Source organism: Melospiza georgiana, chromosome 1, assembly GCF_028018845.1.
Source record: "Melospiza georgiana isolate bMelGeo1 chromosome 1, bMelGeo1.pri, whole genome shotgun sequence".
Classification (NCBI taxonomy): domain Eukaryota; kingdom Metazoa; phylum Chordata; class Aves; order Passeriformes; family Passerellidae; genus Melospiza; species Melospiza georgiana.
In genome coordinates this window covers 120033623-120049992 of record NC_080430.1, presented here as the reverse complement: position 1 = coordinate 120049992, position 16370 = coordinate 120033623, and the positions used below count along the sequence as shown (strand labels likewise).

The window sequence follows — 16370 nt, the reverse complement described above, 5'->3', positions numbered from 1 at the left end:
CTTGAAGCCTTCTCTTGAATGGGTACAATATCCACCACAAGCAGGGATAAATTTTACACAACTAAAGTCTGAATGACAGCTTATTCAGGTCAATCAGATGTGACAGGCACCAGTCCAGCTGAGCCTAATGTAGGAATATAGGATCTAGGATATGAAGGAACGTGGGCATGGAGGCTAGAGGGTGAACATTATCTCTTAAAAAGAGCCCTAAGATATTTATTTTGTAAGTGTCTCATAAGAGATACAGGAGATGTTTAGTTGTAAGTGCCGTAAGTTTGGTTTTGCATTAATGCATAATTTGGGAGGTTCACTGTGTTGTGGTCTTTGCTAGAGTGAATTGGCACATCTCCACTGAAGTCTGGAAGCAGCCTCAGCATTGTGAGCAGAACATCTGGACTACAGGCTTTAAAGGTTGTTTTGAACAGCTTTGCCACACAGTAAGCCCCTACAATACACACCTCTTTCCATGTCGTTCTTAATTTGCTCTTCCAAATCTTCTGGAGACACACAGAACTCCTGCTGTTCCCCCTCAGGTGCCTTTGGTTTGCACTTTCCACAGCAGCAGTTGAAGCAGCAGCAGAGGCAGCAGCAGAGGTAGCAGCCAGTCAGCAAACCACAGACTGCAAACAGGCCCTGGGTTAAACACAGCAGGATGAAAGTCCTGTTAGCAGTGACCTTCCCCAAACTTGTGGCTGCCTCTTACAGCTGAAGGCAGAACTCTGGTTCCTAAGTGCTTGACATTCAGAGGAGTCCACCTGTTGTCCCCGTGCCTGAACAAGGGCCAGGTCTTCCAAATCCCTTCTCACCCACAACCTCCTATTTGTCACTAAGGACCAAATCCACAAAGAAGACACCAACCAACAGGCCCCCACACGCTCAAGGTTTCAAAGTCTGCTGTTCTGCTGATGGCCCCCAGAAAAACTCTCCAGGCAGTATGCAAAACCCTACCCACCTTAACATGACTCATTTCCATCTTTAAAATGACTCATTTGCCCAAGATCATTTTTGCAAACACTTATTTACTGGCAAGCTCTTGTCAATAACAAAGCTGAGAGAAAAAGAAGCAAAGACCCAGATGCATCCCACATAACTTTGGCCACTGAAATAAGGCATCCAGTTTAGGACTGGATGTGGCTGCTATGGACTCCCCACACAGTCAAAGAGAAGTTAAAAGCCCTTCCAGGGGAAGGTTCAGCCATAAGAGTATGTGAATTGCCCATTATGGGTGCCTCTCTCTCGCCCCATTAGCTTGTGCAGGACCACACAGGTGACACCTCCTAAATTATAGTCCTCAGACTATGCATCCTTGATCTGGGGACTCAGGTAGCAAGAAGTTCCCACCTTTGATCGCTCTTGTCTGCATGGCACAAAGCATAGAGGATTCAGGAGACCCAACACAATTGCCTGGGGCCAAGACCAGAGATCTTGGAAAGAGTCAAGAGCCAGAAAATTTATATTTACAGAGCTTTCTTCCTTCAGATGAAGTCAGTGCCTGGGTTCACAGCACAGCTCCCCAGATGTTCAAGTGTGTGCTGCATCGCAGCAATGGACATGTAGGAGGGGAGCTTTTAGGCTGGCATTGCCAGTCTGTGCTCCATGGGGATGTGACAGCAGCCTGGCTCCTGACCTAGGGTAGATCCAGGACTACATGGAGATGTTTGTGACAGAAGAAATCTCCATGGACACCTCTTCATGGACATAATGGTATAAGAGCAAAGGAAAACAAGTGACATTCCTGGAAAGCAAATCAGAGCTGATATGTAGAAATACATGGAAAGAGAGTAGATTTAGATTAGGTATTTGGGAGGAATTCTTCATTGTGAGGGTGATGAGGCAGTGGAACAGGTTGTCCTGAGGAGTTATGAGCATCCCATTGATGGAGGTGTTGAAGACCAGGTTGAATCAATCTCTGAGCTGCCTGCTCTAGTGGGGGGTCTCTCTGCACATGGCAGCGGCTTGGAACTGGATGATCTTTAGGGTCCCTTCCAAACCAAACCATTCCATGATTCTCTGAAGGTGTGGGTAAAAGCAGCACAGCTTTGTGGTACCAGCTATATATGGATTGGAGGTACAGCCTGGCTTTAGCATGACAGTTTTCCAGTCTGCCAAGTATTTGTTGTGTTCCTAAGACAATATGCTGCTTGAGGAAGAAAGTAAGCACAAATGTCAGGATATTGTCAAACTCAGACAATGGAGCTATGCAAATAAAATTATGTATGCATGTCTGAGCTAACATTAGTGGGGGCTGGCTGGGGCATCTTTGAAGGTAATAAGACTATTTATATGCCTAATATTAATATGAGCATGTATCTAGAGTGAGCAAGGTGCTTTTAATGAAAAGAAGGACTCAGACTTTTTGTCATAAAATGCATTCCTTCTAATGGACACCTGAAACAGTGCCATAATTCCCAGAATAACTTATCTGACTGTTTATCGTTTATGCCATAATGAAGAATAAATCACCACAATGTATAGAATGAAAAAAAAAAAAAAATGGAAGTGCGTAGAGGGGAAAACACATTGAGTTTATTCATGATACCTTTAATGTTTCAACATTTCTTGTGCTTATATTATCATAGTTGTTAAATCAAAAATCAGATTATATATGTTATCAATGAACTGTCTTCATGGTAGAGGGTGAATTGGTTTTTGCTAAAACAGTTAAACAAACAGCCTCTATGCCTGCCAGTGGAGAAGCAATTTGTGCTCCCATTACCCATGTCTTTATACTCCCAGTTTAATATGCCTGCTAAAAAGTCTAGCACTCTCAAAAAGAAGAGTAATTTTCATTTTTCATTCCTCCTTTCATTTGAGTTTCTTTACTGCTAATGATAAACTCCTTGCAACTGTCAGATTTTCCCAGTATGACTGTGCTGAGGAGAGGAATGTGTGCAGTCAATGAGGAATCTAACAAGCCAAGGCTGTGGTCCCTACTGTCCTCCACCAGGATGGAGGAAATCAGGAGTCCAGAGGTCATCTGCAGATGATGCCTCAGACTCACCTACTATTATGATGACCAATATAAAAATTTCAAATTGATCCAGCATTTGTGCATGAGTTAAAAACAAATGAGAAATACTAAGAGCTCATCTTGCAAATAAAAAAAATTTTAAAAAAACCCGCAACCAAACTAACTAACAAAACCACTTGGTGGCCCCTTTATGCTTTGGGGGTGAGTGGCAAGATTTTGGGTTGGGGGAGGCACAGAGAGACTATCTGTGATAATCCTCAAATGACTCTGTATACATATTTTAAATTATTTTGTGAAAAATTCTTGAAAACCAGGAAGCAGTGATTACTTTGCTCTTCATGTCTTGTCTCACCTCTGGGATACAGCTTGCTTGGAGCAATCCTCACATTTCTCCTTTAATTGTTAGGGACTTATGAGCTTCTCTCTACTCCCCACTGCTCCCTTTATGAGTCAAAGCCACAGTGGTTATTTCTGTACCTGATTTTATGACCCCAGAGGATTTTATACTCCATAAAATCTCCATTAAAGATCACCAAATAAAAGAAAAATAGAAGTTAAAAAAAAAAAAAAAAAAGAAACAGTGAAGGAAATCTTTTTTTCCAAAAACTGTTAAAGGAGTCCACACTGTTGCCCTCTCAGTGCTGAGACCACCTAACTATGACAGAGGCAGAAGGAGAGGGTGGGCAGCAAAGACAAGAGGGAATGATCCATCAGGAGATGACAGCAGCTACGGTGGGGTGTCCAGCCTGCAGCAGGAGGCAGCTACAGCAGCTGCAAGCAGGCAGCCTCCAACCAGCCTCTGAGGGGCAGCACCTTTGCAAATTTGATTTAAACACCAGTACTTTATTCATTGGTTTCATGCACTGTTCTGCTTTTGAGCAGCTTCTGCCTCATCCTGATCCAGAAGTCAAATTATGGCCTCTCAGACCCCCAAAGTGCCCAAGTGACTTCCCAGCTTCAAAGGGGAATGTGGGGCAATGCAGCACTGGCCTGTTCCTTGCTGAACAGAGAATTCTGTGTTCCACAGTTCTCAGATAAAAACTGTCATGACATTGCTTCAAGCAGCACAGATCATCTTCCTGGCTATTCTGTCACAGCCCAGCAGAGAGCTTTCCTAGGCTGCTGTGGCTGGAGACAGGTGGGATGGAAACTGCATGGATTTTGCACATTTGCAATTCTGTGTGTTGCATATCTGTAACATTTCATTATTTGCAGAAACACTTGAATTTGATATACGCAAACATCAGAGGACACCAGTGTGATAAGGGAACAAATGAACCCAACTCCTTCATGAGTGGAACAGCCCATTTTGTGTTTTTTCTTGAGCAATATGCAGGGTTTTGTTGTATCATTCTCTTCCTGTCCTACTCTCTTCTTCCATTCCATTCTTCTAACCTTTTCTTTGAGTTCCTTTCTCTCACTCCATCACCAAGGCACATATATCATGCCATAATCATAGTGTTATGTATTATTATTGCTTACTTACATTGTGTGCTATATATAGCAAAAAAGCTAAATTTGTACCTTAATAATTAATTAATTGGTTGTCACATAAATGGGACTTCTTGTGCTTGAATAATGAGTCATTTTTATTTAGTCATTACAGAAAAGAAAGTCAAAATTAACCTGGAGCACTAGATTCAAATCTAATTAATGTCTGAAAGTGTTACAAAACATGTACTATAATTATAGACCAGGTTAAAAAAAGAGAAAACTTTCTATATTAGTGCTAGTCTGAGCTTATGTTACATTCTGCCACTGTCAATTTTCCAGATAATTTTGTTTCATTAAGTTTTTAGTTTAGAGTCAGATCATACTATTTTTTAAGCCTGTAGAGAGATCATGTTTTTCAGGGGCTTCCTTGTGTATGCAATTGTCAGTGTGCATTGTAGCATTTGATTTCCAAAAGAGAATAACAGCTTACCTTTGCCCACCAGCTGGAGAGCATGAAGTAGGTGTTAACATTTTCCTCACCAAACTGTTCTGCCACGTAGAGCCCTAATGATCCATACTTGTCATATATGTTTCGCTTGGACACATCAGTCAGGGTTGCATGAGCATTGTTGATCTCTTTAAATTTTTCTGCAGCCTCTGGATTGTCTGGATTCTTGTCAGGATGATATTTCAGAGCCAATTTTCTTAAATATGAGACACAAACACAAAAAAAATAAAACCAGAAAGAAAATAAGTCATCTGCATATGTGCATGTATACATACACAAAACATTGCAAAAAATATTTTCATAGAGTGATAATAATTTTGAACTGTGTGTTCAGCCTTCTTTTTTCCAGCTCTGATGTACTCAGTGGAAGAAAAGTGGCACAAAGGAACCAAACATGAAAGTTTTGATGAAAGAGGTGTGCCTATTACACTGAGAATGAACTTTGTGTATTGATACCTAGTCAGCTACTGTGTTAGACAGTGATATATGATGAAAGCACAGATTGCAACATGATAATAAATCACAGGCATTTGTTGCATTATGATTGCCAACTCGTTTGCATCATTTAACAGGTTTTAGCAAAGATAAAGATTTTTTTAAAGGTTGTTTAAAAACACGATGATCACACTGCTTATCCAGGCAACATTATTTTCTTTATAGCAAAGGAAATTCTGTGTTCAATTGCCTATCAATAGTAGCTACATTAAAATGTTGTAAACAGTGTCTGTGTTTGCAGAAGCCCAGACAGTGATGATGGAGAGCACAGTTAGGAATTACAATAGAAGGGAAGCATCTTTTTGAAGCACAAGGTGGCAAAGCATAATGAGTTAATCCTGGTTTCAAGAGCCTGTCTTTTGGCCTAGTTCCCCACTGCTGCACTTCTGAGACAATCCTTAAAGGAGTAAGAGGGGATTGTCATAGGATCATCATAGGAACCATCACAGAATGGTTATTTTCACAGGATCATGGAGTGATTAGGGTTGGAAGGAACCTTAAAGATCATCTAGGTCTGGGCCCCCATCATGGGCATGGACAGCTTCCACTAAACCAAGTTTTCACAGCCCCATCCATCTTGGCCTTGAAGACTTCCAGGGATGGAGCATCCACAGCTTTCCTGAGCAAGCTGTTTCAGTGCCTTGTGACCCTCACAGTAAAGAATTTCTTCCTAAAATCTAATGTAAACATACTCCTTTTTTGTTTAAAGCCATTGCCCCTTGTCCTATCGCTTCAAGCCCTGGTAAAAAGTTCCTTTCCAGCTCTCTTGTAGGACTGCTTGAGGTACTGGAAGGTGCTCTAAGGTCTTCCTTGAGCCTTCTCTTGTCCAGGCCAAACAACACCAATTCTCTCAGCCTGTCTCCATCTCTCTGGTTGTCCTTGTGTCCCTTCTCTGGACTTGCTGCAGCAGGTCCATGTCCTTCTTATTTTGGGGTGCCCAGAACTAAACCCCTGTGTGGTGTGAGAGTGGAGTAATGCCAGCTAGTTTGGGCTGCCTTTACTAGGTCAGGGTTTGTCACTGCCTTTTGCCCCTGACTGTACTCAGCACTGTGACATTTGAGGGGAGGCACAGCTTGAAAAGTGCAGTGTGTGACTCTTGGCTCACAGCACTGGGGAAGCACGGCACCGAGAAGAAGGGGTGTGCTTCCAAACATCGTGAAGCACTGGTAGTGTCAAATCACACACACTTGCAAAACAAGCATAGACAGAAGCAGATATTTTCAAAAATCGCCACTCCCAGTAAAGAGCTTGCAAAGTCTCCAGGACATTTATTTAATGACTAGTGCTGACCTCTAGTGGCATCAAAAGTGACTTAGCTGTGTTTTGAGCTGATTCAATCACAGCCAAGCTACGTTTCTTTTTGTGAATATTCTCTCCAAATGTTTTGAGAGCTAGCCATAACTGCTGTGACCAAAATAGTATTTGTAGTGTGAAGGCAGTGTGCCTACACTTCCTCTAACAAAGTTAACCTCAGAGTAGTCCTACCTACCTGATTTCCTTCTGAAGTCCTACTATAGATTACTCCTCCAATAAAAAGGAACTGCTTTGTTCCTGAGGACAGTTCCTGCCTGGAAGACATTCTGCCAATATCAAGACTGAAATCAGCCTGGGAACAGCTTCTGCCAATGATCTCTTCAATTCCCTTGCACTCAAGTCACAGAATCACAGGTCATAAATAACTCCTTAAGCATGTGTCTAATAGCATGAATAGGATTGTGTTCAGTCATATTTAATACGCTGTGCATATTGCACCTTAAACACAAAGTTTTGGTCATGTTTAACATGTGCCCTAAACACAATAAAAAATTAAATATAGGAACTGAAAAAAAAAGCTAAGTCTTGCATGACTAATGATATTATGTGTCATCCAAATGTTTAAATGAATTATGCAATCTATCCCTTTTCTTACCTGAAAACAGGCCCCAACAATTAAAAAACAAAAGAAAAAAAGGAAAAAAGAGAGAAGTATTACTTTCAGAACCCCCTGAATATTTGCAGGGATCGGACAATCAATTTCCAGCCTTTCTTTCTTTCTTTTCCCAGAGACCCAAAGACATCTTCTGGCTGACCTACATCCCAAACAATCTTATAAAAAATAAGAATTTCAACAGAATGATCTTTGAAAAGATGAAACTCATTAGCTGCATTCTCACTTTACCTAGTGTTGTTTTAGACTACTAACAGGATTACTTTCAGCAATTAACAAAAGATAATCTATGTTCTTACTTTAATTTTGGGACAAATGTTCTCACTAAAAAGAGTACACTGCCAAAACAACTCTCTGCACACTGAGATGACATATACTAACTGAAGATGATTTAGCAATGGGAACAAGATCTAGATATTAGCAGTGCAATTCATACAAGTAAGACAAAGGACTCTGTTAGGTCCAAGGACAAAAACTATGTGAGATAACACAAAATACTAGGTATATGGTACTGTGGGTACCTGTGGGTCCCTGGAAGAGTGACATTCCCAGTTAGATAATAAATATGATTCATTATGACAAAAAAGAAGAAGAAAAAAAGTAGAGTGTGAAATGAACAAAGGAGTTTGTAGGCTACATCCTATACCAAAACCATGGGTTTATGTCCATTCATATTTTTCTCATGGTGAATGATTTTCTCCTTCACTGCCTTAGGATCACTGCCCACTGCAGCCCTCCACAACAGCAAGCAAGTTTGGGAGAGAAAAGTCACAGCAAACAGAGAAACAGCTATCCCTCAAGATGGATAAGTGTGTCAAGATGGATAAATGCTCTTATGAAAATGAAGTCAGTGAAATAAACTCCAGACCTCTGTCAGCGGTGGCTTAGGTTAAAAAGCAAGATCAGGCCATGCTCAGACACAGGGGTGAGTATGATGAGGTGTTGTAATGTGTTGTTTTTTGTGTTGCTTCCCCATTTTATGTGTTGTTTCCCCCCTTTCCAATGTAAAATGGTTCTGCCCTCCCCAGTTTTCCCGCCATAGCCCTCCTGACAGTTTTGTTGCTATGGTTACCCCTGCCCCTGGGTTTGTCAGTCAGTTAAGTTATGTAATTTCCCCTCCCTCATTCCTCCTTATAAGTAAACTTTTTCTCCTCCCTGGGCCCAGTCAATCACCCCCCACTCCTCCTGGTTTTCGAGAACCTTCTTCTCTCTGGGGGTTGTGGTTGGCTGTGGTCCCGGGGCCCCTCCTTTACTTTGTATTTATTGGATATTTCTGTATGCCCATTATGTTAAGTTCCTCCCTATACCCTTCCCTATTGGTCTGCTGTGAATCCCTCCCTTATCCACCCCCTATCTTTAAAACCCTACTTCTCCCGCCCCTCGGGGCCATTTTGCTGGTTGGCTGTCCTTCGGTTGGTGCTCCTGTATCATCGACTAAACCGACCTTCACCCCCAGCAAAGTGTGCGGCTCCTTCTTCTCGTCCTTTAGCAGTGAGTCCAGTCCGCGATCCAGCCCAGCCTGAGGCCAAGACGCCAAAGGGGGTTGGCACTTTATGCAGTTGGGGTGTCGGCCACCCCAGCTAGCCGGACTTCGCCTTAGTGGCCACATACACACCGCTGCAATGAGGGGGCTTCTGAATGAAGATAGCAATACTTTGAAGACAGGAAAGAATGCTCTATAGGGTCAGATATGACAACACTATGAAGTATCAGAGGATGTGAGCAGGATTAACCCATGCTTCCTTTGATAGCTCAGCTGGTAGAGCGGAGGACTGTAGGCTCCCTGGCACGGCCATCCTTAGGTCACTGGTTCAGCTCTGCCTCAAAGGAGTCACCTTTTGCCTCTCACATACATCCCACACTGGCACCATTGCCTTTTTCTGATCTTGCTCAGGAGGCTTCCCTTCAAAGGGCTGTCCAGCCATGAGCTCTTGTCTGAGGCTGGGGAAATGACCAGGCAAGGCATTTTCTGGTGAACCCTTGGGCAGGGGATGGTGATTCTGACCATGAATGCTGTCTGCAGTCACCTCCAGCAGGACTGTGAGTGGGTGGGTTGGTGGAGGGACAGTGATATGAATGGGAGGCACAGGGCACACTGGGTCAGGGCTGGGTGCCTGGGAGGGGAGAGGAGCTGGGTGAGAGGCTGCAGGGAGGGGAATTAGCTCAAGTGGCAGAGCGCTCGCTTAGCATGTGAGAGGTAGCGGGATCGATGCCTGCATTCTCCAATGCTTTTCATTCCCTCTGGTGGGGATGCAGGGCCCTTTGCCAGGGATCCATCTGTTCTCTGGGCGCTGTGGGAAGATTCAAGGTGTGCCCTGGACTTAAAGAGGAGAATGACATCCAGGCTTGTATCAAGACTTCCAGGGGCAGTTGGGCAGAGGAATTGGTCTTCTCCCTCTTTGCTTGCCAACTCTCAAGTATCAAGTGAAGTACAGAAAGGACATCAATGGTTTGGAACAACCTTAGTGGAGGGCCACCAAGGAACTCAAGGAATTCTCTTTAAAGACAAACTGAGGAGAGTAGGTGATTTCAGTTAACAGAAAGAGATGTTCAGAGGACTTACACATGATGTTCCAACACTCTGTTACAGAACAGAGGGATGGCTGTCATTTTGTTTTTTCTTATGCTTGAGCAGAGGGCTGAAGATAGCAGAGTGAAAGGGAATGAAGGGAAAATGCAGCAGGATACAGGTAAGCTCTATATCCTGGCTGTGAGGCTGTGAGGAAGTTACTCTGTAGAGGATGATGTCCAAAGAGGTTATGGAGCACATGAACAAGGTTCTGTGATGTCTCAGCTTGAGGCAGTTTGAAGCAAGATGCGTAATAGAAACATGATGGTGCACTGTGGCTTGGCAAAAGTGCTGGGTGAGTGTGTCCTGGGTGAGGTCTGGGGCAGGTAACTGCAATTCCTTCGATAGCTCAGCTGGTAGAGCGGAGGACTGTAGGCTCCCTGACACAGCCATCCTTAGGTCGCTGGTTCAACTCCGGCTCGAAGGAATGACATTTTGGCTCTGGCACACATTTCACACTAACACTGCCATTTGGTCCTTCCCAATGGGCTCCCCTTCAAAGGTCTGCCCAGCTTTGAGCTGCTGTCCTTGAGTTAAGGACAAGAGAAGTTGAAAAGTTGAGCAGCCAAGGCATTTTTGGTCAGGAAATTGATTTTGAGCATTAGCGTTGTCTGGAGTCACACCCAGTAGGAACATGATCAGGTGAGTTGTTGATGGTGTGACAGTGATATGAATGGGAGGCTCCATCTTTGGGTGCAGGGCACCCTGGATCGGGCTTTGGGTGCCTGGGAGGGGAGAGGAGCTGGGTGAGAGGCTGCAGGAAGGGGAATTAGCTCAAGAGGTAGAGTGCTCGCTTTGCATGTGAGAGGTAGCAGGATCGATGTCACCTTTTGCCTCTCACATACATCCCACACTGGCACTGCTTCCCCCTGGCACCCCCAGAATGAGCTGCCCAGCCATGAGCCATTGTCTGCCTTTGGGAAGATGATGAGCCAAAGAATTTTTGGATGAACGCTTGATGACAGACAATGGTTATGAGCCCTGGACTTGTCTGCAGTCACGCCTAACAGGACTGTGAGTGGTGGGTGGTAGTGTGAAGGGGGGGCTGTTGATTTGGGGAGCTCAGGCTCTGGGTGCAGGGGACGCTGGGTCAGGGCTGGGTGCCTGGGAGGGGAGAGGAGCTGGGTGAGAGGCTGCAGGGAGGGGAATTAGCTCAAGTGGTAGAGCGCTCGCTTAGCATGTGAGAGGTAGCGGGATCGATGCCCGCATTCTCCAATGCTTTTCATTCCCCTGGTGGGGACACAGGGCCCTTTGCCAGGGATCCATCTGTTCTCTGGGGGCTGTGGGAAGATTCAAGTGTGCCCTGGACTTACAGAGGAGGATGACATCCAGGCTTGTATCAAGACTTCTATGGACAGCTTGGCAGAGGAATTGATCTTCTCCCTCTTTGCTTGCCAACTCTCAAGTATCAAGTGAAGTACAGAAAGGACATCAATGGTTTGGAACAACCTTAGTGGAGGGCCACCAAGGAACTCAAGGAATTCTCTTTAAAGACAGACTGAGGAGAGTAGGTGATTTCAGTTAACAGAAAGAGATGTTCAGAGGACTTACACATGATGTTCCAACACTCTGTTATAGAACAGAGGGATGGCTGTCATTTTCTTTTTTCTTATGCTTGAGCAGAGGACTGAAGACAGCACAGTGAAAGGGAATGAAGGGAAAATGCACCAGGATACAGATAAGCTCTGTGAGGCTGTGAGGAAGTTCATCTGTAGAGGATGATGTCCAAAGAGCTTATGGAGCATTTCTGTTTCTGGTTTGCATGATTGATGGGTTGAACAAGGTTCTGTGATGTCTCAGCTGAGGCTGTTTGAAGGAAGATGTGGTAATAGAGGCATGATGGTGCACTGCAGCTTGGGAAAGTGCTGGGCAAGGTCTGGGGCACATGCCCATGCTTCCTTTGATAGCTCAGCTGGTAGAGCGGAGGACTGTAGGCTCCCTGGCATGGCCATCCTTAGGTCGCTGGTTCAACTCTGGCTTGAAGGAGTGACCTTTTGCTTCTCACACACATCCCACATTGGCACTGGCACTGCCTTTTTGTCCTTCCCAAGGGGCTCCCCTTCAAAGGTCTGTCCAGCCATAAGCTCTCGTCCAACCTTGAGAAACTGAGCAGCCAAGGCATTTTTGGGTTAACCCTGGTCAGGAAATTGTGGTTTTGAGTACAGGTGTTGTCTGGAATCACACCCAGTAGGAACATGATCAGGTGAGTTGTTGATGGTGTGAGAGTGATGAATGGGAGGCTCCGGCTTTGGGTGCAGGGCATGCTGGGTCAGGTTTTGGGTGCCTGGGAGGGGACAGAAACTCAGTCAGAGGCTGCAAGGAGGGGAATTAGCTCAAGTGGTAGAGCGCTCGCTTAGCATGCGAGAGGTAGCGGGATCAATGCCCGCATTCTCCAATGCTTTTCATTCCTCTTGCTTGGACCTGTGCTGCAAAGAGGAGCACAGCATCTAGGACTATGTCCATGGCACGTGGGCTGTGAATTGGAGGAATGGTTTCTCTCACTTTGTTCTGAGTATGATGGAAAGGATCCAGAATATTGTGCCCATCCTTGGGCCTCCATGTATAAGACAGACATTGACCAAGTGCAAACAGCTCAGAATAATGCCTCCAGGACACTTGGAAGCAGGTGCACTTGCCCTTTGAGGTGAGGCTGTTGAATGTAGCCTTGTGCAGATCTTGAAGAAGAAAGGGCTGTGTGGGAGATAAGCAAGCACTTATCAAAATGCCTATCAGGAGGTTATTGATTCAACAGTTAGATCTTTTACGGTGGTGATTAATAAAGGAAAGAAAAACAACAGGCCACAACTGAAGCAGCAGAGGTTCCATTTTTTTCTCATCTATGAGACAATGAAAACCTAAAAAGAGTTAATGTGCCAAACACTTGGTAGCAGAGGAAAGGACTGTTTCTATACTGATGAGATAAGGTGCAGTTAGAAAAGAGCATCTTTCAATGCAGTATAACATTTCCTTGGATCAGCTTCCTTATCTTGGGTAACTATCTCCAAAACCAGGTATGAGACAGAACTGCTCTTGTCTCTCTGACATCTGTGAAGGGAATTGAAACCATGAAGCCCCCAACCCCCTTCTGAAAAGTTTGAGAATAACAAAATGCACGTGCATGAGGGTTAGTCTATAAATAGCACGACAGAGATGGGTGGGGTGTACAACCACCACCCAAAGGAACCGAACCAGAGGCACCACTGGAACTCTGGCTGGTGATCCAGATCTTTTCCTCTATGTCTATCTTCTTCTCTTTCTTTCTTCTTCTCTTCTTCTTCTTAAAAGTTTAAATTACTGCTCCCATGGGCTGTACTGAAAATTTAGATCATCGCTGCCATAGACCGTTTGATTTATAATAAGATTTAAACTTATTCAACTTACAATAAAGTTTAAACTGCTGCTGCCATAAATGAAATTTTCCAATTGATTGTTTGGCATTGTTTTGCTTTAATTTAGCCCAAAGGTATCCCGAGTGTTACTTGCCTCCAGGACTGCCTTCTAGGGACCTGATGTTTTACGGCTATCCCAGAAAAAATGGTCCAAGACCACCTTCTCAGGACCTGACACCTCTTCAGGTCAGCAGGGTAGGAGAAGAATGTTGCCCTGGAGTCTCCATGCTTGGAGGTTGGTGTGATCTGACTGGCTGAAGTCTTGAGCAAAATGATGGGATCCCTCATCTAGGGCTGCTTGGAGGAGAAGATAGATATAGAGATGCCCTGAGGACTCATTCAAACTGATTGCTTTGAGAACACAATCATGGAGGCAGAGCAGAGAGAGGACCCTGATGCTCTGTTGATATCTGCTGGTGTAGTGGAGAGCTGCTGGTTCTCTCACATGGTGACCATTACATCTTGTGTGGGTAGTAAGTGCCAGAATAGGCCTGAATGGACCTCACCAGCCTCACGTGGCGTTTGCACTTCCAGCCATCAGCACAGGAGGTCTCCTTATGTCCACATCTGGGCCTTCACTTTCTTTCTGTATTAAAAAGCAGGAGTCCTGGTCCCTAGCTCAGTAATGGCCACAGCTATAGCACTGTTAAGGCACAGTGACCTTGGATCCAAACCTGATGTGCAGATGAATGTCCTGCATTGACCCAACCCCTGGCTTGTCAGTCTGGACCTGCCTGTCAGTCACTGGACATGATCATCACTCCGACCTCTGCAGTGACTTGCTTGCAGTTGTCCCTGCTTTGTCATGGTGATAGTGCCTTCTGTTCTGGATTATTGCTTCAAGTGAGCCGCCATGGCTGTGTCTATCCTGGCCAGGGTTGTAGGCTTGAGAAGCAGTGTGAAATAAGTCAAGTCTCTTATTTCCTGCAGAGGAGGGTCATGTAAATCCAAGGGAGTGGTGTGAGACTGGAATGATTGGATGACGGTGTAATATTTGAGGTATTTAATCTACATGCTTCCTTCAATAGCTCAGCTGGTGGAGTGGAGGACTGTAGGCTCTGTGGCATGGTCATCCCTGGGCTGCTGGTTCAACTCTGGCTCGAAGGAGTGAACTCTTGGCTCTGGCACACATCCTGCACTGGCACTGCTGCCTTTTGGTCCTGCCCAGGGGGTTCCCCAGAATGAGCTGCTCAGCCATGAGCTTTTGCCTGAGATTGGGAAGATAAGTGGCCAAGGTATTTTTGGGTGAACCCCTGGCCATGGGAAGTTGATTCTGTCACTGTGCTTGCCCACAGTCACCTCCAGCAGGAAAGTGAGTGGGTGGGTTGGTGGTGTGAGGGTGGGATTATTGGGAAGCCCAGGCTTTGGGTGCAGGCCATGCTGGGTGGCTGGGAAGGGAGAGGAGCTGGGTCAGAGGCTGCAGGGTGGGGAATTAGCTCAAGTGGTAGAGCGCTCGCTTTGCATGTGAGAGGTAGTGGGATCGATGCCCGCATTCTCCAATGCTTTTCATTCCCCTTGCCTGGACACAGGGCCTTTTGCCAGGACCTGTGGGTGCTCATAATATATCCAGAATGCAAAGAACAAGATGACATCTGGGTCTCCATGGGCAATTTAACAGAGGTTTCTCCCTCTTTGCTTGATAAACATCAAATGTCATGTAAAGTATTGTACCCCATTTGGAGATCTTCTAAGCAGAAAAACAGTCAAAGAGAACTGTCTCTGGAGTGCCACCAAGAATCTCAAGGAATGGAGAAGTTTCTCTGTGTGGATGGGATGAGGAGAGTGGATTTGTTTAGCCTAGAGAAAGAGAGATTCAGAGATCTTTTGACTTAGATCTTTTGACTTAGAGGAGGTTTCAAAGTAGAGTGGCCATATGTGTCATCTGCTTGGGAAGAGGGCAAAAGGCAGCACAGTGAAAGGGAATCAAGGGAAAATGCAGCAGGACATGGGTGAGCTCTCTATGGCCCTAAGGAGAGTCCATCTGCTCATGAAGAAAATGATGTCCAAGGAGATTTTGGAGCATTTCTGTTTGTGGTTTGCATGACTAATGGGCTAAAGTGTTGAGCAAGGAGGTGTGATGCAGGAGCTGAGGCTGTTTGGAGGAAGATGACGTAATAGAGGAATGATGGTGCACTGCAGCTTAGCAAAAATGCTGAGTGTGTACAGGGTGAGGTCCCCTTGGGAACAATCCCATGCTTCCTTCGATAGCTCAGCTGGTAGAGCGGAGGACTGTAGGCTCCCTGGCACGGCCATCCTTAGGTCGCTGGTTCAACTCCGGCTCGAAGGAGTCGCCTTTTGCCTCTCACACACATCCCACACTGGCACCATTGCCTTTCTCTGATCCTGCCCAGGACACTCCCCAGAATGGGCTGCCCAGTTGTGATCTCTTGCCTAAGCTGTGGGAGATAACCAGGCAAGGCATTTCTTGGTGAAACCCTTGGGCAAGCGATGGCGGTTCTGACCATGGAGCTTGTCTGCAGGACTGTGAGTGGGTGGGTTGGTGGTGTGAGAGTGATATGAATGGGAGACCCGGGCTTTGGCTGCAAGGCCCCCTGGATCAGGCTTTGGGTGCCTGGGAGGGGAGAGGAGCTGGGTGAGAGGCTGCAGGGAGGGGAATTAGCTCAAGTGGTAGAGCGCTCGCTTAGCATGTGAGAGGTAGCGGGATCAATGCCTGCATTCTCCAGTGCTTTTCATTCCTCCTTGCCTGGATACAGGGCCTTTTGGTGAGGGTCCCCCTATCCTCTGAAGGGTAAGGAAACCTGGGAAGCCAAAGTGGAGGACAGCATCCTAGACTTCGCCAGGAGCAAGGCCTCTGGATTGAGAGAAGGTATTATCTGACTTTCCTCTTCATTGGATAGATGCCATTTAGTCTGGTGTACTTGTTATATATAGGTTGATGTTGGTTTTTTGCTATAATAGAACAAATTTTCTTCCTAATATCTGTGTTTTGGATTCAGGGTGTGAATAGTGTTGGTTACGCACCACTGTTAGAGACCTTGGTAAGCAGAGTTTATGCAAAGCCAAGGACTTTTCTGCTTCTTGCATCATCCAGTCAGCAAGGAGACTGGGGGGCACAA

General features: G+C 45.4%; 1 protein-coding gene and 5 non-coding genes across 6 annotated transcripts in view; 5 read left to right on the top strand and 1 right to left on the bottom strand.

Moving 5' to 3' along the window:
* DNAJC5B (DnaJ heat shock protein family (Hsp40) member C5 beta) overlaps positions 1–16370 on the bottom strand; it is a 31961-nt gene that overhangs the window by 5208 nt on the left and 10383 nt on the right. Inside the window, exons 2-3 of the mRNA XM_058034954.1 lie at positions 4896–5109; positions 459–633 (exon numbers count right to left, since the gene is read on the bottom strand). Of these exons, the coding sequence (XP_057890937.1) occupies positions 459–633; positions 4896–5109 (389 nt within the window). The remainder of the gene's footprint in view (positions 1–458; positions 634–4895; positions 5110–16370) is intronic.
* Positions 10243–10331, top strand: TRNAY-GUA (transfer RNA tyrosine (anticodon GUA)). Its single transcript is given in 2 exon segments — positions 10243–10279; positions 10296–10331. It is a non-coding gene; the product is annotated as a tRNA-Tyr (tRNA).
* TRNAA-AGC (transfer RNA alanine (anticodon AGC)) lies at positions 11047–11119 on the top strand. Its single transcript has one exon. It is a non-coding gene; the product is annotated as a tRNA-Ala (tRNA).
* On the top strand, positions 11802–11890 carry TRNAY-GUA (transfer RNA tyrosine (anticodon GUA)). Its single transcript is given in 2 exon segments — positions 11802–11838; positions 11855–11890. It is a non-coding gene; the product is annotated as a tRNA-Tyr (tRNA).
* Positions 12227–12299, top strand: TRNAA-AGC (transfer RNA alanine (anticodon AGC)). The gene has a single exon. It is a non-coding gene; the product is annotated as a tRNA-Ala (tRNA).
* Positions 15492–15580, top strand: TRNAY-GUA (transfer RNA tyrosine (anticodon GUA)). The gene is given in 2 exon segments: positions 15492–15528; positions 15545–15580. It is a non-coding gene; the product is annotated as a tRNA-Tyr (tRNA).